General features: G+C 34.7%; 1 protein-coding gene across 3 annotated transcripts; it reads right to left on the bottom strand.

The window, feature by feature from the left end:
• Positions 1 to 1,712: 1,712 nt before the first annotated feature.
• LOC139965578 (sodium-coupled neutral amino acid transporter 7-like) lies at positions 1,713 to 22,845 on the bottom strand. 3 transcript variants are annotated; one of them, XM_071968097.1, is made up of 8 exons: positions 22,727 to 22,845; positions 20,460 to 21,156; positions 18,720 to 18,918; positions 17,188 to 17,323; positions 15,919 to 16,075; positions 7,941 to 8,203; positions 6,965 to 7,164; positions 1,713 to 6,121 (listed from the first exon to the last, which is right to left on the bottom strand). In XM_071968097.1, exons 2-8 carry the CDS (start codon positions 20,718 to 20,720, stop codon positions 5,931 to 5,933), a joined length of 1,407 nt encoding a protein of 468 aa, XP_071824198.1. In that variant the 5' UTR covers positions 20,721 to 21,156; positions 22,727 to 22,845; the 3' UTR covers positions 1,713 to 5,930. The 3 variants fall into 3 exon arrangements, with proteins under 3 accessions (XP_071824198.1, XP_071824197.1, XP_071824196.1); XM_071968096.1 differs by having other exon boundaries at positions 22,519 to 22,785; XM_071968095.1 differs by having other exon boundaries at positions 22,501 to 22,785.

The raw sequence follows: 22,845 nt of genomic DNA on the forward strand, positions 1-22,845 counted from the left end.
AACGAAATGAGACGAGAGAGAAAGTAAAGCGAGACAAATAAAATATATTCTAAGCAAAGCAAAGCGAATCGAAACGAAAGAAATCGAAACGAAGCAAATCGAAACGAAGCAAATCAAAACGAAACAATCAAAACGAAACAATCGAAACGAAAGAAATCGAAACGAAGCAAATCGAAACGAAGCAAATCAAAACGAAACAATCAAAACGAAACAATCGAAACGAAAGAAATCGAAACGAAGCAAATCGAAACGAAGCAAATCAAAACGAAACAATCAAAACGACGCAAATCGAAATGAAACAAATCGAATCGAAGCAAATCGAAAAGAAACAAATCGAATCGAAGCAAATCGAAACGAAGCAAATCGAAACGAAGCAAATCAAAACGAAACAATCGAAACGAAGCAAATCGAAACAAAGCAAATCGAAACAAAGCAAATCGAAACAATCAAAACGAAACAATCGAAACGAAAGAAATCGAAACGAAGCAAATCGAAACGAAGCAAATCAAAACGAAACAATCAAAACGAAGCAGATCGAACCAAGCAAATCGAAACGAAGCAAATCGAAACGAAGCAAATCAAAACGAAACAATCAAAACGACGCAAATCGAAATGAAACAAATCGAATCGAAGCAAATCGAAAAGAAACAAATCGAATCGAAGCAAATCGAAACGAAGCAAATCGAAACGAAACAATCGAAACGAAGCAAATCGAAATGAAACAAATCGAAACGAAGCAAATCGAAACGAAGCAAATCGAAACGAAAGAAATCGAAACGAAGCAAATCGAAACGAAGCAAATCAAAACGAAACAATCAAAACGACGCAAATCGAAATGAAACAAATCGAATCGAAGCAAATCGAAAAGAAACAAATCGAATCGAAGCAAATCGAAACGAAACGAAGCAAATCAAAACGAAACAATCGAAACGAAAGAAATCAAAACGAAGCAAATCAAAACGAAGCAAATCAAAACGAAACAATCGAAACGAAGCAAATCGAAACGAAACAAATCGAAACGAAGCAAATCGAAACGAAGCAAATCGAAACGAAACAAATCGAAACGAAGCAAATCGAAACGAAGCAAATCAAAACGAAACAATCAAAACGACGCAAATCGAAAGGAAACAAATCGAAACAAAGCAAAGCAAAACGAAGCAAATCGAAACGAAACAAATCGAAACAAAGCAAATCAAAACGAAGCAAATCGAACTTCGAAACAAATCGAAACGAAGCAAATCGAAACGAAGCAAATCAAAACGAAGCAAATCGAAACGAAGCATATCAAAACGAAGCAAATCAAAACGAAACAATCAAAACGACGCAAATCGAAATGAAACAAATCGAATCGAAGCAAATCGAAAAGAAACAAATCGAATCGAAGCAAATCGAAACGAAGCAATTCGTTTTATCCTGAGCGGATAATTAATGTAACCTGCAATGATTATGACTTCTATATATTTGATACTAACTGTAATTGGAAAGCACCTACTCTCGCCAATTTGTCATCATATCTGTCATGACACAAAGGTTATACATGCATCGATACATCCTAACATTAACAGTCCTGTGAACGTATACAAATTAATAATCGGATTCTGCACACGCTCTGAGGTTTATTAATCAATAACAGGCAAACAAACAAACTTCTTTCTATCTTGAAATTTGGTATAGATAAAAGAAACTCCAAAAAATATAACAAAACGTGAATATTTAGTACTCCTTAATTCATTCTATTTATTTCGTACCAATTTACATACATTAAGATGCCATACTTGTTATATATATCCCACAATAATAAGTTGGCGAATATACCGACAAGATAATCTTTAATAGCCCCAATAATTCAATACGTAAATTAGAAAACAAAAAAAAATGTTTCTTCCAAATAAACCTCAGAAGTTTGGTAATTTCTGGTCCTAAGAGTATTGACAGATATCATAGTGGGTCAAACTCGGTATAAAATACTGTTCTGACTGAAGTTAACTACCTTGAAATGGGCAGAAACAATCGTTTAATAATAATATTTGAGTATAATTCATATCTGAAGCATTACAGATGACGTTTATACTTGTGATTGTTCATCAGCATTGCGGTAATATTTATCACTTCAGTCTATAAACTTTATTTCTATACTATTTAGTCACATATTACTTAAAATAAAACTACGTTATCAAAGAACCATGCTTCGGCAGCAACACAAGAAAACTTATTTTTCCAAAAACCAAGAACCAAATTGGCTAATTCGTGCAACTCAAATAGTTTTCAAAAATTCAATATAGAGAACCCTTTACTATGGCTCATTTTTTTTTTATTGAAATAATAAATCAAGGTTTTACTTAATTTATCAGTCATAATTATGTCTATGTATTTTCTTCATTTTCCTTTGCAAAATCACAGAAAAAGAAATTGTATAATTTCCTTATCTCTATGATATCATGACGGAACGGTCAAAACTGTTCGCTACCAATGTCGACTGTAGGTAGTGAGGTCATGAATCAACTTAAACCTAACCAATAATGTTTTAATTCGATCTTTTAAATTTCTCAGCATGTTTCTGAGTATATGTAAAATTAATGAAGTTAAGATTGTGACATTGATTGTGACATGTAGATTTTGACATTGAAACATGTTAATTAAGTCATATAATCTTTGCACCTTCCCCCCCCCCTTTTTTTGAGCTATGAGATACGTATGTGGTTACAACCAGTTAGTTGTTCCAAATTGGCGAGTTACACATATACGGGACGTATTATTTATTAAATCCATTGCTAATTTTGTGTCTACCAACTTTAATATCCTGCTTTACTTTTTTCATTGGCAATCGTTATAAGGTTTAGGCTATGTCAGATTTCATTATTCCTTGGTGCGAGTTTTGTTGTGTAAAAATCATAAAATAACAGACTGTCTTTCCACGTACCTCGACTTCCATTTACTGATTCGCGGTATATGATACCACCAAACCGACGCTGCTGTGGCCGAGTGGATAAAGGCGGTGGCATTTGAAGCAATGAGGCTTAGCAATTGGGAGGTTCGGGGTTCGATTCCCGGCCGGGTCATAGTACAGTGGGTTTCTCATCCAAGGGCAATCTACGGTTCTCCCAACTGAAATGACTTTCTAAATTGTAAACAAATCCCAATTTGAGTTAAAATGTTGAATTGAAGCCACCCGAGGTGTAAGTTGTAATCCATAAGCCCTTGCGGGTTTCTCCCACATTTGTGGTCGCTTAAAGCGTCGTAAAAATAACTGCTGATAATTAATAATGTTATTATATAAATTATGGCAAATTCAACACAAAATGCACTTTTCGCTTTTCTTCGTTTGCCATGGGACTCCATATTTGTTGATGATCTTGGTCCTATTTTACGTTTTATATTTGGTAAAAGTTATTTCTCCTTTAATGGTAAATATTGTCTCCAAATCAAAGGTACCGCTATGGGCACTAAAATAGCACCATGTTACACCAACATATTTATTTACGCATTGGAATAGGAAATGCTAACCACTTCTCCTCTAAAGCCATTACATTATTATAGATACATTGACGATATATTTTTTGTCTGACAACACATGGTGAAGAATCGCTCAAGTCATTCATGGAACATGTAAATTCATTTAATGAGAGCATTACATTTTCTGTAGTTTCTAAACACCAAATATAATTTTTAGTTGTTCTCGTCAAGTTGGATAGTAAGTCCTTAACCACTTCAGTCTAATGTAAGCCTACTGATATTCATATGTTTTTACACTTTCATAGTTTTCACCCACATAGGATTCTATGGTTTACATCCAATGCCTTAGACTCAAACGTATTTGCTCCGACCCACGTGATTATGAACACCAGATATCCATTTTAACTGTTTATTTCTTGAACGTCGGATATCCCCTTCACTAAAGTAGTCACGGTATTTCTAGGACCGACAAATTGAACCGCGAGGACTTAAACTACTTAAATTAAAAGTCCAACAATCCTAACACAACCCCAGCTCATCAAATCCTCTATGAGCTCTATCAAACAGGGTTTGGTTTCATTCAGAGACGATCAGTCTGTAGGCAAATCGTTTAAGGTACCCGAATGCTAGCTTTTCCTCACCCCCCCCCCCCCCCACCGAACCTTAGATTTCTACTCACTTCCTTCAGACTTCCTTCCCTAGTTTCCACCTCCGCAATTTCTGTTGTGGAAAACACTGCGGTTAAAATATCCAGTGTTGACTATGGTCTAAGTATTGCTGACGAAGGTCCCAGGAGGACCGACAATTCAAATATATTTTCTAAAACAGTACTCATTTCTTTTGTCAATTATGATTCATATCTTATTTCTCTGCTTTTGTCTAATAATATTACATTGTAACCACATCGCAATATCCAGCCTCTCATATACAAATATATATTTTGGCCAATTAAAGAGAATAAAATGTTGATACTTTTACAGAAATGTAACATACCAAATGTTATTGATTTGACACAATAGTTGTATGGTACATGTATGGCTTATATAAAATATATATATATATATATATATATAAATATAAATATATATATATATATATATATATATATATTTATATATATATTTAATGTGTCAAATTGAGGAATATGCCAAAACCCTTAACAAAAAATATACAAATATAAAATGGAGGATTATTTTCAGAACATCACAAACAGAATCATAAAAACAATTAGAGAGGACAGGGGCAAAATGAACCATCCTGCTTCAGAGATGAGGAGAGGGAGGTAGGCGTATAGGTAGAGATGTGGGCAAAGTTCTTTCTCACAGGCACTGAGGATGTCAGCAAGAACAAAAAGACATCCCTTTCCCAACATATTCTAGTATCAGAGAATGTGTGACGAAGTAAATACTGCTCCTTGCCCTCCCCCCTCCCCCCATCATGCCCCACCCCTTTATCCACTCCCACTCCCTAATCTGTAGAAAACTATCACTAAATACAATCAAGCGAATCAATGCAATATTTATATCATTATCAATGGAATTATTCCAACTTTAATTAATCCTAATTTTACTGAAAGCTATAGTAGGGAATGCTTTATGGCAAGAATTATATAATACAATCTAAACACTATTTTATACGTCAAACTTCTATAAAAAACAATAGTGTAGGCTATTGTTTCCATCATAACAAAATAAATATTGCGTACTAAAGTACTTGATAGATATTATAACCTTTGCACATTTAAGAGGATATTCCCATGGCAGATGATAATATTTAAAAAACTCACTGAGATGTGAATAAAAAAACATTTTGAGTAACAAATTTGCCTCGAAGATGTAACTCTCTTAAAAGATTGGTGAAGTTTCATAGACATATCTGGCACCAGTGAAGACCGAGTAACATAATCTGTACAACTGAGCCGAAACTGCCCTCCCTTTCTTGCAAATGTACTTTTCAACTAATGCAGAATACAAAAAGTGGCATTTTGTGTGCAAACGTAAATTACATTTCAACAGTGTGCTGTCAAATTTCTTGTCATATTTTCATGGAGAAACCTGAAATAGTTTCTCCAAGAAAGAAATGTTAAAAGTTATTGAGAGAACACACGGAATGATGACATCACAGTCATTTGACCATTTGATCATTTTCATAAGAAAGCTAAAGAATGTTTCTAACCAAAAACAGTAAGGGACTTTCAGAAAAATATTTGGAGACAGCGACAATAAAATGAGATGGAGTTGTCGATTGGCCTAAGTGGATTACCGTTTGCGTTCTCTAGCCGTGACTGTCACATTTTCACACATCTTGTCAAAATAATTTTTAGATTTTCAAGGGGCCTTGAAGATAACTTAAAAGTTACTGAAGTTACCCTCTCCCCGGCCAGGCCTTTAAGGTAAAAAATATCGGCTATTTTGTTCGCTAATCTTGCTGCATCTTTATACAATTGAAAGAGTGAATTCCTTGAGATAAATAGTCTATTAGGGTGAAGCCTCGTTGACACATTGTGCCAGGGATTGTCCGGAGATGTCGTCCATGACCGACTGAGTCACGCTGGTTCCGAAGATGAAAGTTCCGATAGCGACAAATGCAATCGCCGCGGCGATCAGGTACTGTCTCTTCCTCTCTGAGGTAGCGGAATGCTTGAAGATGAACTGCAAGAAGCAGAGACCTGCAGGGAGGGAGGGAGGGAGGGAGGGAAGGGGAAAAAAGAAAAAAAAAAGGTAAAAGTTTGGAAAAAATTTCATAACTTAAAAAAATAATGCCAGTGCATTATGCATTAATGGTTGTATGTGGTCTTCTATGATATTTGCAACGAGCGTATGGTCACTAGGAGGGTAATGTGGTCAGATTTTTACTGGTCAACTCGATAGAGAGATTGCTGAGGTTGCTAGGAGACAGGTGAGTGAGAACAGACGGAAATATCTAATTTGTGCAAAATGAGGCATATTTCTGCTGTAAACCAAAGAGTAACTTAAGCAGAAACCCAGTGGACTTATTGTGATTCCTTGCCAATTGAGGTTATAATCCCAAGCTTTCCTCATTGTTGATTAAATTGATCAGCAAAGTTCTTCCACTGACTGTGGACCTACCTACTAAATATGTTAACTTACCATGTTAACAAGCTATTTTTAGCAAAATTAACTTAAGCCCTGCCCCCTAATAAATATGCATAATATCAACTTGAACATATATTACCATGTACCCCTTATCTATCAACATATTAACCAAGTATAAATAAATTCTTTTGGTTGCAGACTTTTGGTTGCACATATACACATGCAATCACCATCGCATAGATTCCTTGAACCTTCGGGCAAGGAATCAAAAATGTGATATCACTGTCAATCTCAGTTTACTTTACTACTGTTGACCCTTACCCAAATGCCACCCTGTATGACCCACCAGATACCAGTCATTTTTTCATCCTTCATCCTTTTTTCATTTTCTCAAAAGATTTTTTCTTGACAATCACATGTTTAGTAAAACATTGGAGAGAATACTTTACATTTACCTGGAAAGACGAAGATGAAGACGGCGGCCAATCCACCGATTGGCGATATGACCACCTGAATATTTGGCAAAAACATTGCGAGGAGCAGAGACAGGACGAACCAGGACGTGGTCTCGATGGCTCTTCTCCGCCTCTCGTGAGGGTCGTCATCGTCTGCGGCCATCCCTCTGAAACCCTTATACATGGTTTCTAAGGCTAGTCTGCAAGGATATAAAGTCGCAAAAATTGAGAACTCATTTCTCTGTCGGCTCAAGGATTCAAATGTGTGAGTCTTGCCCATCATTTCTAAAACCAGTCTGCAAGTGACCAAACACAGAACTTTAGAATATTTAGCATACTTTGCTTCAAAGGACTAGTCTGCAAATAATCAAATATACAAATTTGTAAGTCTTGAAATTTGACCTCCACCAAAAACAATAGGCCACATGCAAGATATGAGAGCATATAGACTTTCTTATCTGGGGATATCGTGTTTACAAGGATTCAAGTTTTGACCCCTGGGCTCTGAATGACACCAAATTGTGTAAAATCTTTACACTGCATAACACTATAATACCATGCAGATATAAACCCCTCACCAATGTTAACTTATTTACCACTTAGATTTCATGCTGTTTAGTTTCAGGATAATTTACTAATCATTTTATCTAACTATTTTTATAACACAAACATGTAATCTGCAACTTGTGAAAGCTTCACTAAGTTTAGTGAGTTACAATAATTTGAACTGAACAGGACTAAAATGCTTGTAGGGCAGCTCACAAGTCTTACAGACTGAGCAGTATTCTATTATGGTTAAAAGTAGCTTGGTCAGTTCGACCTTACTCAAAATTCCACAACATGCAGCCAATGCACTTAACTTGTTCATCCTAATGGTAGGCGACTATTATAAAATACGAATCTTGCATACTTATGAATATGTAGGAATGCATACATTCATTCATGCACTCATTATTTCAGACTATATCTCTCTTACCTTCCACAGTAATGTAGAACTGGATACGTTGTTAACATGTTCACCAAGATCATTACTCTCGCAACGCTAATGGCGGCATTCTTAGCCGAGTAAGTGCTTAAAATATCAGGACAAACAGCGAAGCCAAAAGTCAAGTATCCAAATGTGCCAGACAGAATGTAAGCCACTGAAGACACGGACATAGCCGTCAACACGATAAGGCTAAAGTGTTTAACATTCCGATGTTTAAGGCTAGCGTAGACTGGCACCGAGCTGAGATGACACTGAAACAAATTCAGGTGAAAAAAGAATGAATCAAACATTACAATCCTAGTATAAACTAGGATTTTGTATGTTTTGATGGAATCAAACACATGTAGTCCTACTCAGACACATATTTCATAGCATATCCTAAATCAAACACATATTTCATAGTATATCCTAAATCAAACACATATATTCTAGTTTATCCTAAATCAAACACATATTCTAGTATATCCTAAATCAAACACATATTCTAGTATATCCTAAATCAAACACATATTCTAGTATATCCTAAATCAAACATATATTCTAGTATATCTTAAATCAAACACATATTCTAGTATATCCTAAATCAAACACATATTCTAGTATATCCTAAATCAAACACATATATTCTAGTATATCCTAAATCAAACACATATTCTAGTATATCCTAAATCAAACACATATTTCATAGTATATCCTAAATCAAACACATATTCTATTATATCCTAAATCAAACACATATTCTAGTATATCTTAAATCAAACACATATTCTAGTATATCCTAAATCAAACACATATTCTAGTATATATCCTAAATCAAACACATATATTCTAGTATATCTTAAATCAAACACATATTCTAGTATATCCTAAATCAAATACATATTCTAGTATATCCTAAATCAAACATATATTCTAGTATATCCTCAATCAAACACATATTCTAGTATATCCTAAATCAAACACATATTCTAGTATATCCTAAATCAAACACATATTCTAGTACATCCTAAATCAAACACATATTTTAGTATATCCTAAATCAAACATATATTCTAGTATATCCTAAATCAAACACATATTCTAGTATATCTTAAATCAAACACATATTCTAGTATATCCTAACTCAAACACATATTCTAGTATATCCTAAATCAAACACATATTCTAGTTTATCCTAAATCAAACACATATTCTAGTACATCCTCAATCAAACACATATTCTAGTTTATCCTCAATCAAACACATATTCTAGTATATCCTAAATCAAACACATATTTCATAGTATATCCTAAAGCAAACACATATTCTAGTATATCCTAAATCAAACACATATTCTAGTATATCATAAATCAAACACATATTCTAGTATATCATAAATCAAACACATATTCTAGTATATCCTAACTCAAACACATATTCTAGTATATCATATATCAAACACATATTCTAGTATATCCTAAATCAAACACATATTCTAGTATATCCTAAATCAAACACATATATTCTAGTATATCTTAAATCAAACACATATTCTAGTATATCCTAAATCAAACACATATTCTAGTATATCCTAAACCAAACACATATATTCTAGTATATCCTAAATCAAACACATATTCTAGTATATCCTAAATCAAACACATATTCTAGTATATCCTAAATCAAACACATATATTCTAGTATATCTTAAATCAAACACATATTCTAGTATATCCTAAATCAAACACATATTCTAGTATATCCTAAATCAAACACATATATTCTAGTATATCCTAAATCAAACACATATTCTAGTATATCCTAAATCAAACACATATTTCATAGTATATCCTAAATCAAACACATATTCTATTATATCCTAAGTCAAACACATATTCTAGTATATCTTAAATCAAACACATATTCTAGTATATCCTAAATCAAACACATATTCTAGTATATCCTAAATCAAACACATATATTCTAGTACATCCTAAATCAAACACATATTCTAGTATATCCTAAATCAAACACATATTCTAGTATATCCTAAATCAAACACATATTCTAGTTTATCCTAAATCAAACACATATTCTAGTACATCCTCAATCAAACACATATTCTAGTTTATCCTCAATCAAATACATATTCTAGTATATCCTAAATCAAACACATATTTCATAGTATATCCTAAAGCAAACACATATTCTAGTATATCCTAAATCAAACACATATTCTAGTATATCATAAATCAAACACATATTCTAGTATATCATAAATCAAACACATATTCTAGTATATCCTAACTCAAACACATATTCTAGTATATCATATATCAAACACATATTCTAGTATATCCTAAATCAAACACATATTCTAGTATATCCTAAATCAAACACATATATTCTAGTATATCTTAAATCAAACACATATTCTAGTATATCCTAAATCAAACACATATTCTAGTATATCCTAAACCAAACACATATATTCTAGTATATCCTAAATCAAACACATATTCTAGTATATCCTAAATCAAACACATATTCTAGTATATCCTAAATCAAACACATATATTCTAGTATATCTTAAATCAAACACATATTCTAGTATATCCTAAATCAAACACATATTCTAGTATATCCTAAATCAAACACATATATTCTAGTATATCCTAAATCAAACACATATTCTAGTATATCCTAAATCAAACACATATTTCATAGTATATCCTAAATCAAACACATATTCTATTATATCCTAAATCAAACACATATTCTAGTATATCTTAAATCAAACACATATTCTAGTATATCCTAAATCAAACACATATTCTAGTATATCCTAAATCAAACACATATATTCTAGTACATCCTAAATCAAACACATATTCTAGTATATCCTAAATCAAACACATATTCTAGTATATCCTAAATCAAACACATATATTCTAGTACATCCTAAATCAAACACATATTCTAGTATATCCTAAATCAAACATATATTCTAGTATATCCTAAATCAAACACATATTCTAGTATATCTTAAATCAAACACATATTCTAGTATATCCTAACTCAAACACATATTCTAGTTTATCCTAAATCAAACACATATTCAATTATATCCTAAATCAAACACATATTCTAGTATATCCTAAAGCAAACACATATTCTAGTATATGCTAAATCAAACACATATTCTAGTATATCATAAATCAAACACATATTCTAGTATATCCTAAAGCAAACACATATTCTAGTATATCATAAATCAAACACATATTCTAGTATATCCTAAATCAAACACATATTCTAGTATATCCTAAATCAAACACATATTCTAGTATATCCTAAATCAAACACATATTCTAGTATATCCTAAATTAAAACACACATGCCTTTTATACATCCTTAAATGCTGGTATAGTTTTCATCAAAAGACATATCCGAGGATATCCTTAACCACATGCATATACCCTGGTATATCCTAAATCAAATGCAGATGATTGTGCAAAGCATTATCACACACTTCATCCTCCTTGTTAATGTTTTAACTATCTAATACATTCACATAGCGTTTATGACCTGACAGCAAATTAGACATTAAACTTTAGCCTCATTTTTGTGTTGTTTTTATTTATTATATATTTTATATTTATTTATTAATTAGTCTTCCTGTTTCTAATGTTTCGATTCATTTTATCTGAACTTTTATTTTCAGCTTCAGTTTCAGGTTCCTCCGTAAAGTCGGACGTACATTTCGGACAGTTTGTTGATCCATATCTCAATGGCTATATATAGGAGATAACTTTTCATTTGGGTTATATGGAACATCTACCTTGTACTATTCTTGTATGGAGTTTCATCCCTTGTCCATCTAAATAAACTACAAAAATACTCAAAAAACCTCCCTGTGACGGACGTACCCAGAGAAAGTGACTTTTTCAGATCGTAATTTTCTTTTGAAAATTTCTGTGAATTGGGATGGGATGCAATTTAAAACTACTATACATGTTATGAAGAAGACTCTTAACTACACATATCAGTAAACAAGCAGTTGAAACCTATATCACTTCCCTGCAATATATTCAAAAATTCCTCTGTGACGGACGTACAATTTTTTGTGACGGACGTACACGTGTGAAATTATATAGTAAATGTACTGTACGTCCGTCACAAACAAAAGTGCTACTTGGTATCCCTAAAATTTTAATTTGTGACAGAGCTTCACCCAGAGTTTCCATTGTTGACAGATGTACACAATAATGCAGCTCATTTACTTGTGGCTAATGGAACAACTTAGGTAAAAGTAATAGTGAAAAGAAGGTTTACCCTCTCACAAAATTTCTATGCTATTGGAAATCTATATTTCACTTCAAGTTTTATGCAAATCATCAATGGTAAGCCCCTTTTAAAATTTTGTGTGCATCATTTCAAACAATACAGATGTTAGACCCCTAGGGAGTTGAAGTTCTCTAGTGGGTCAGAATGATGGGTCTTTATTAATGGTATGAGCACCAAACCATTTTTCTTTCACTTTTCTTCACACCCTGTTTATTTACTTGACAATTTTTTTTTATTAAAATACATGTACTGCAAGCTTCTGTATGGATGATTTAACAGCACATTTCAGCAAACAAGAAATTCAGAACTTCAGATGTGTGATACATTGTGTTGTATTGCTTCAGGAGTTCTTAGGCTGTGTTCACATTGGATCCCCTTTTCTTAGTCCTGTGTTGACAATTTAACCGCAAATATGTTTCCAAAATCTCCTATAGTGTTCACACTTGAACTCATGCTCCAGCTCTGATTTCCCACTCTGAGTCAATGAAGAGGAAGTTACAATATTTGTATGGTGACTCTCACAAAGGTGCAAATGCACAAGTGTATGGCAAATTTCTAATAAAGATGAGTGTCACTAACTTCTGCATGCAATGTATTGATTCAATATTGAGGTGAAAGTGGGAGAAAGAAGTCAGTGTTATAACACTGTTATAACAAGTGAAGTCAGTGTTATAACCAGGGTGTGCATACTGTACTACAAATAGCTACTGTATTCAGCAGTATTGCTGAATAGCTATGAGAGCATTAACTGGCAATAGTTCTTAAATATCTCATGTCAAGATACAGAGATACAGCGGCACACCCTTGGTTAGTATAGCAACTATGAAACATGTATAAAGGTAATACACACAAACACTGTGAAGTTAAGGAAGAACCATCTGGTAACTCTGTCCACCAACATAAAACTATGAGCACATGTGGTTCAAAATTAACTTTTCTTCCACATAATGATACCTGAAACCCAACACAAAAGGTAATGAACCTAAAGCAAATGTAGAACAAATTACATCAAAACAATAACATGCATACTACACACTTAACAAAATACTAACAATTGCAATAACAGTTCTTGATGACTCTCAGACAATCTTCCTTCTAAAACTGATTTATTATTTACTAAAAACTAGTTGAACACAGTGTAAAATATACAGTGTGTTGGATATTGAAAGGAAACCTCATGGTCAGAGGGAAGGATAAATGGCAGAACTACAAGAAACAATGTTGTACACAAATAAAAAGTTTGTAGCTAATAGTTCCATGTATGTCCATGGTTAGTTTGCCTAATAGTGAGTTGGACAGACATGGTGTTATGTAGTTTGTTTGCCTTGATCTCCGGTCACTTTGGTCCCGAGTCTTCACACTCTGGAACTGATATCGCCCAGAACAGGGGACCAACATGTCGCGGTCTGACCCTGAGAAGGATAGTATTTACACTAGGATGTTGATCTCGAGCAGGGGATATGATTCGCTCGGATCCCCTCTGTGTGTTTTCTAATGTGAACAAGGCTTTCAGATGAAAGTGTTATATCAATGTAGACAATAGCATACTGAACATGTGGTTCAATACCATACCATTTCTTTGATATCTTGCCAAGTGCTAATTCCAATAACACAAATATATATGCTAGTTGACACTGAAGTATGCAATGTTTGCATACCACTACATTTATGCTAATGAAGCAACCACAAAACTACCTAATATCTGTGTTAATGACTAAATGGGTTTGATTATTAAATTCAGAGGTACTGTAGTGATAAACATGTTAAAATACATTGTTTATCTAAACAAAAATAATGTGACGGACGTACGCGTGACGGACGTACGTGACGGACGTACAAAAATACGTACGTCTGTCACAGCATTTTCTGAAAAAATAAAATCCTAGGGATTAAAGGCACATTATATAGTTATTGAGGGTTCAAAATGTGCATTGAATTGTAGATGTCTTGAAATCTGGGTACCTCCTTCTGCATGAAATTTTAAAAAATGTGATTTTTCTGTGACGGACGTACACATGACAATTTACATTTGTAAAAAAAGTTATTCTCAGAAAACTGAAAATCCCTGCAACTTTATCTGTTTGTCAACTGAATCTATATATTATATCACTTCAGCAAATCTAAGAATATTTATTCCTCTGAAGATACACAGGCAAAAATAGGCATTTTGTTTTTGGGAAATTTTTGTGAAGCAAATTTGAGATTTTTTCGGTTGACTAATACACACCTTAATCTGCCTGAAAACAATGTGTTCTGTGAAAATTAGCTAAATATTATGAAACTTCAGAGTTTTAGCTTTCATCTGATACCCCACATGTAATGATTCAACGTTTTTTAAGTTTGGTGAAAAGGTTTACTAGTTTACGGAACTGCCCTATAGTTTTATTTTCACTCCATTAAACACTGCCATAGTAAAACAAGGAGTCATAAAAAGGTAACTGAGGTGGAAAAGAAAACAAGCCCTCTTCAACACTTTCAACTCTTCAACACTGACGAGACTTTCGAAAGGGAAGAAGGAAGTTTGTCAACTGTTCTATTAATGTAGGAGCATACATGTATTAGTTAAAAGGTTATAGGTAAAAAGGTATATATATGTAATAAATCATTGATCATTTGACAATGTCTAACACTGTTATTTCTAATTCAAATGATTCATCCTATTGATCCTAGCTCAAAAATGTGTGTGTGTGGAGGAGGGCACGCAGGGTCGGGGTGGGTGGGGTGGGGGGGGAGGCTGAGGGGGAAAAAAACATACTCTGATACCCCTTTCACCTACTAGGACTACATGAATATCTTATATATATATATATATCTAATAACCCTATGGCTTGTAGTAATGGTAAGGTTCTGTTAGAATACAACATCAAGTAAACGTGTTCTAACTGATATGAAACTTGATCATTTTTGAGAGCTCTGGTTTATTTTGAGTCGAGTAGAAATGAAGAGTGGGTAACATTCCCTCGTGAGCTGATCAGGTGATGAGGCAAATTCAAAAGAGCTACAAATTCAGGAGCTATGTCACCATCTCGTTTGCTAGAATAAAATCATCTTTCCGTGAGATACGGAATCAATCTTCCGACCCTTGTTCACACGATTGTGTAAATACGCTGTCATTTATTCAACTAATGCAATCCTTATTATTGCCCAATGAGTAAACGACATCAAAAATCTTTAAAGTGTTTATTTTAGTATGATGTTATCACAACAGTTCTAACAATACTGAGTTCATCATAAAAATGCCAGGTATCTAAGGTAACTCCAATTTACAGTCCTCAAATGAAGAATTTTCGGGAGAAAAAAGAAGAAAGATCAAATACAGTGGTGATAGACTGTCCAGTGAAAACCCTAGGAGGAAAACCAGGTGCAAATTCATGTGGGGTAAAACCCTCCTCCACCTTCAACCGACAAAAAAAAAGCCTCAGAAATGTACCAGTTCATGTCTAAAATATTACTTTTTTATCGGGAAGGACCCCCCCCCAACATGGAAAACTCAAGTTGTTTCCAACAACCCAGGCCCACACCCCTCTCTTTTTGAAAACCTGGATCTGCACCTGTAATCATTATGCAAGCTTATAAGAATGTCAATAGCAGACACATTCAAGCAACCTTGTCGCCTTTTATAATATATATTTAATTTTACCTGAAAACCGAAGCAGATTGTAGGAACAGCTGCGAATCCTCTTGTCCACGAGTAGTCACTATGAGTTGTAGGGTGAAGGGTGTGTGTTCCTTTTTTCAGATAGTAAGTGAGGATAATGACCGCACAGACATACAGCGTAGCGAACACGCCCACCGAACTGCCGGGAAATGAAAACGACGAATGGAAATAAGTGATTCATATTTCATAAAAGAAAAGTATTCTTACATTTTGATTATGCATAACTACATTTTTAGGAGCATATCCTGAATGAAACCAGATTGTTTGGGTGATTAAAAACGGCATGTTTACAAAATATTTGAGTACAGCATGTGAGTTATTAGTACTTAATAGAATGAGTAAAGAGGTTTACACATGTGTGTACATGATTTTGTTTCCGTCTTGAGTGTGAGAGTGCCATCACAGAGAAGTCCTGTGAGTGCAATGAAAGTACCAATTTGACACAATACAAGGTTCAAGCCTTCTTGTAAATGGTCTTCTGCATGTAGCTCTCACTGTGGAAGTAGTTTGCTTACATGAGCTCAAACCATATATTTGTGCGGCTTATTGTGAACGGTGAATCAATGAATTTTTCATAGACCTGTATGCATATTCTTAGGGCAAACAGACAAAAAAAAAAAAAAAAAAAATCTGAAAGTTTTGAGTTGTTCAGTAGGTTTCAAAGTTTGATTAAAAAAATTTGCACTTGCATATTATTGTCGCTAAGTTTATTGCAAATAATGTTATTTGAGGTATAATGTACAGAGAGAAGAACATTGTAGTACCTTTGCTAGCAACCTTTTGTGCATCATTATCCCTTTGTCTTTGCAATTTCAACTGATTGACATAACCACTGTGACTGGTTTATGAAGCAACTCACCCCCTTCCCTTCACTGACACATCCCACCTACCAACAGCTGGTCTATCGTACAACAGTTAATTACTGATTCAATTTTGAAAATTCTACAAATAGTCTACCCAATGAATACACAATTATCGTCACATACAGTTACACTGAACAGCAGTTTTTGTAACACAAACCTGACAATAATGTAGACTGCCAAAAAAAAGAGAAATGATTGCTTACTGCCAAATAAGCAATCAAGTTGGCTCCTCTGCTTTCGGAAACCCAACCCACAGGATTGTTTATAATGCCTTCACTGAGGATATATGTGACTATGTGATGCAATGCCAAAAGTGTGGAAATATATTTATATACATGAGAATTCTCAAAATGGAACAAGGAATTAAGTTGAAACTGAAATTTCTTACCTAGGATACTTCAAGAAATCAACCTTTTTTGGCAGGCATAACGGATAGAGTATAAACGTCCCTAACAAGAAGATCATAAACTGTCTCTTGGCCCAAAACTGTTTAGCAACATCTTCAGGCAAAAAAGTCTGCAAAACTGGAAAAATATTACCAAAAAAAACTTCAAATCAAAATCAAATTTATACATTTCAATGAAACACATTTATTATTCAATATTTACAGAATAATCCTCTCATTCTCTAACTAAGAGTTATATACTGTACTTCATTCAAGGATGATATATTTTTTTGTGTCCCACAAATTTAACGTAACATACATGTTTTAACACTACTTATGCTAGGGTTACCATAGGACCCCGTTCAAAAGGGATATTCCCATTTTTGCGACGAAAGTATATCATCCCGCCGGCAAACTAAACTCTCGATTTCCAAAGGTCTTTGTTACCTATCACTGTCTTTATGATGTGCAAACCAACAAAAGTACACAGCTAGTACACAGTTATCATATGAAGGTGCGTGATTGTTTCTAGAGCACGAGACAATCCTTTCAAACATACAAACACGATTGGTGGCAGCAGACAAGCCCCACAAGCCTGGCTATTGCATGGCGCTGTAGTTGGGGCATTCTTCGCTCGAAAGCCCCGGCCATTCCCCAGCCATTATTGAGTAAATCTAAGATTATGGTGATAGGAAATTTCATATTTGTGCACCACGACTATGGAACGCCCTGTCACTGCCCACTTCATCTTTTACGCACCTTTCATTCTTTTTTAAGTCCCAACTTAAAACTCATCTATTTATCATGTACTTTGAAGACTCATTTTGTTTTTATTTGTCTTAACCTTGTTTATAATTAGTCTCATTAATTTTATTGATTGATTTATTTTTCTGATTTTGCTTTGACTACTTTGTTCCTTTTATTACTCAATAGGTATCTTATATTTGTAATTCATGGTATTTAACTATAGTCCCATGTAACAAGATGTTCTTTAATGTAAAGCGCAATATAAAGATACATATTATTATTAACATTGGCTGCTAAAAAGTTGCAACCAGTAGCCTATGAACACTTAGCATTATTGTTGCTATTTAGTGATATGGAGGAGGGTGTCCCACCCCATATTCCCCTCCCGCTCCCCACGGACACAATGTCCCACTTTTCAAATTAATATATGGTAACCCTAACTTTTGCAATAGCATGTATCCATGAAAAACATAATACATAGTACCTATAAAGACATAAACTGAAATAATGACCTTTGACCCCAACCTAAATCAGATACATATGAAATATCCTCTTGGCAAGAGTGAGCTGTGTTAAATGTGCCCTGCAGATATCATTTTCATACCTGCTGGGATAGAAATGACTCTTGGCTTCTACCTTATAACAGCTTCATGGCAAGTCCTCTCACTTTTTTTCACAATTACTTAAAACCATACAGGCTGTTTAATAGCAGTAGTATGTTCAGATAAAAAAAAATATCCTTTTTTTGTTGCTCTTTATTCGAAATAATCGCCAAAATTTGAACTTACTCAAATCGGTTTGGTCGCCAATGACTATAAGGAACGTGATACAAGCTCCAAAACAGTAGAGGATGATGCAGATCTCGCAGCAGATACGGCCGTGTTTGCCACACATGGAGGATATGACATCCTGGTAGGTAGATGACCGCTTGATGTCCGCACAGAGAGCCAGGATGAGAAGAGAGCAGATGATAAACAATAGAAGAACCTAATAGGTCGGATTAGAAAAAAGACAAAAAAAGAAACATTTCAAAAACAGTTTGTAAAACTGACTTGACGTTTGATCTCATAAACAATTTATCAAAGTTTCTTTGTTCGACTCTAACATGTATGTATGTGAAAATTCGACAGTCGTGGATTTTAGCAAAAAAAGGGAATGGATACACGTTCTCAGGTAGGACCATAAAATCGTTGATTCGACACATCAGGACATTATTTACCAGTTTTAAGTTATTTACAGTTATTTCTCTTGTGATGTCACATGGGAAAAGATACATACTAAAGAAGATACAAAACAAACAACCAGAAGTGAAAACAAAACTTGCAAAACAGCTGTTGACTAGATGTTTCCCTGCTTAAAGGTTTGTGAAAGGTAATCAGGGAAAGGGTGTAATACTGTACATACCCTCCCCCTACAGAAATAAGAGATGTACTATGACTCTTACAAGCAGCTTGGGCTACTGAAAGTGAAATGGTAAAAACATCTACTTTAAATGTAACATTCATCACCCACAGTTTGTTTGGTGTTATAAATGCTCCTGTCAACAAAGTTCCTTTTTAACATGCAATTCAAAATACAACATGGTAGTGCAAAAGAACCAAAATGATATGTCCAGTGAACATCTTACACCTTCAGCATAAATATTATTAAAATAGTAAATTACTAAATTTACGGTTCTAAAATCTGCAATTTTAGCCCATTAAGGAGACCTTTAGACGTAGACATTTGAGAACTTTAATTCATCAAAATGAACTGGAGTCTGGTAGAAATGTTGTTTGGGAGAATATCCCTTTTTGTTGCTACAACAAATATTGGCAAGAAGTTAGTTATAGAGATACTCCATTGAAATAGACTAATAATCCTGGGTGTCATGTGTACTTCAACTGTCTCTTCACTTCAACTTTCTCTTTATTTATTTCTGTTCTGTTCCGGTCTGTTTTGTAGTTTTATCTTCCTCATAGTATCCCCCATACTCCCAGTAGGTCTCACACGTATGTTATTGACACAACAGGATTCTGACCTATTTCAATCACTAACATAGCATATTAATTAAAAACAGCAAAACAAGAATTTACTAACATTCTGGTTACTTCAACCAATCAATCAATCAGAAGACATTTATATAGCGCCAAAATCAACAGAAATTGTTCAAAGGCGCTAAATGTACCATAGCGTGTACAACTTAGCCTTGGTCATTGGTAACTTGTCACACCTACACACCAAAGTGTGCGCAATTCAATCAATCTCTCCTGGGGCACCACAGTGCACCACAACCACGGGTCCCCTGGGGCACTTACCATAGGGTGCAGCCACAAACCGGCGCACGCAACTATATTAAGTTATATTAAGTTACCTCGCAAGTCCCCATTTATACACCTGGGTGAAGAGAGGCAATGGAGATAAAGTGCCTTGCCCAAGGCCACAACACAATGATCTGGCCAGGGCTCGAACCTGTAATACTTAGATCACCAGTCCATTACCTTAACCACTCGACCACAATGCCCCCCCCTACCCCCCTTCCAACTTACCAGTTGTACGATGACTCCAGCGACCGGGCCACCCGTGGCAGCGTAAGCAGCCGGAAAGTTAAGAATGCCTGCACCGATGCAGGCGTTGACGATAATAAAGACAGCGCCTGGGAAAGATGTCCTTCCTTCCTGCGCTTGTGGGTACGGACGTATGGAAACGTTCCCAAGAAGTGAAACGTTTTCATCGCTACTGTTGCAATCAGTGCTGGTGGTTAGGAAGCTCTCTTTCTCAGCATATGCATCAGCATTCAAAGACCCCATCTTTCTCAAACTCGAAAAAGTAACTGGCAGAGCAAAATTCGGCGTCAACGGATTACAAACTGAGATAACAACTTCAGAATCGAACGCATTTATCAGTTATTTATCAATGACGCTGATTTTTCCGGGAGCTGAAAAGTTGTATGCACTTGATTTAGCTGAACTTCTTACCAACTTCAGGTTGAAGCTGGATTAGTTTCTATCTCTTGCAAATAGACATTTTTGTTAAAAGGAGTATGAATAAAACTCTTCCAAAGATATAAAGCTTTTATTATCTTTGGGCAAGGTACTGTCACCATGCTTTGAATTTGAACGACAAAGAAGAGATGCTTCAAGTAGTCCAACTAGCCATAGTAAAATTTTTTTTTTTTAAAAACCGTTCAGCATGTTACGTACACAGGATCTTTCGAGTAAAGACAGCCAATTCGTGAACTGAATTCTGAAACAGAAAAGAGAGATTTGTAACAGTAAAGAACTTCTTGTGCACAATGCAGTGGAATTCGAGCGTCTATGCCTATACAGAGGACCCAGCACTAAGTTTATATACTTTATATTTTGACAATGGTACAATACATGCCCAAGTTGAACCAACAAATCCAAGTTCCATTTATAATCTTTTGTTTTATCATTCTTTTGCTTTGTTTTATCTTTGCTCAAAAGATAATGGAACTGTAACCTTTTTATTTGAGTTTAATTTTCATAGTCACTTGATCATGCCTGACAAGATTTAAAGTCATAAGCATTACTGCTTTACATATGAGAAATTATCATGGTTTGCATTATTGTACTGTATGCACTTTTTTATATGAATTTTTAGGGATTGGACAGGTGTTAAATCAACCAAATTTTAAAGGCCAAACATTCACTTGTTATTTCAACCATAATGCAAGGCACTCATACTCCTAAATGGGAAATGTCATTAAAAAAATACCTGTTGAAGGCTTGAACTCTTTACCCAATACAGTACGAGCTCCCTGTACCAAACTTGGAACTAGTATTAGTATTTAAAAAAGCCAAGGAAGACATTAAAAGGTCAAATAAAGCAGAAAACAACTACTGTTTTCCCTGAATTGATAAATATGGCCAGTTTCAATGCTCAATTCTCAAACACATGCTCTCATGAAGGCGGTAGTATACATAGTGCATACATGGTATTATTGCTCCAAGCCTAGGCTTATTAATGTTAGCAAATACTATTGTGCATAGACCTCTAAGTACTATATATGACAAATGGCTTCCATACCTCTCACACATAATTTAGTGGTTAACATTGCAGACAATTTTGTAGCTAAGAGATGTCAACAAAAAAGATGATTTCTTACAAAGTTGGCTGTCAAACTATACTGAAACCACACATGACCAAAATATACTGTTTCATTTTCTAACGCTAATTTGGAATGGAAACTACATTGCCAGTGTAACGTACATACCTGATGTATTTTAGGTAAACCATTTTACTAAAATTAACAGGTCTACCTTGAGTGACCCTCACCACTTGAAATCCTATTATTGTAATAAAGTTAAAACATACTGGGTGTAACCATTCCTAATTGCCCCTTGCCTAGCCAATCGTCTCAGGACATCTCTCCCCACCTCTCTTTGTCTCTGTTGATATGCTTATATTTAGCCACCTAATAATAATGTATTTGTTATATGAACACTATTTTGATCACTCTGGATACAGAAGTCAAAGCGATACCTCTGGTCATCGTCTAATGTGCTGAGATTATTCGGCTAACTACGTGAAGTTAAAATATGATTTGGCTGAGTACTAGGAACTTACATTTCAGCCTATTCCTACCGTAACTAAGACTAAGTTGGTAAAACTAACAAGCTAGGCCAAGGCCCTAACTGTAGTGTAGTGTTATGCTGATCAAGGGTCACGGATTCCATGCAATGGTCAGATCAACGGAAAAAACTGCAGTGTAACCTGGTCCTTGAAGTTAAATTACATGATAATTCCTATCACATGAACTCCGACTTGTTACAAAACTTCGTGTAAGTGTTACCTGTGTTAGCCAAATGGCTTATTGTTGAATTCGACGTTACATTTACACTGTAGGCTAATCCTACAGGCAGGCTGAAGCTGGCCGACAGACCGCTGATGAACCGCTGAAAAATTAACACA

The sequence above is a fragment of the Apostichopus japonicus genome, chromosome 3 (genome assembly GCF_037975245.1).
Source record: "Apostichopus japonicus isolate 1M-3 chromosome 3, ASM3797524v1, whole genome shotgun sequence".
NCBI lineage: Eukaryota > Metazoa > Echinodermata > Holothuroidea > Aspidochirotida > Stichopodidae > Apostichopus > Apostichopus japonicus.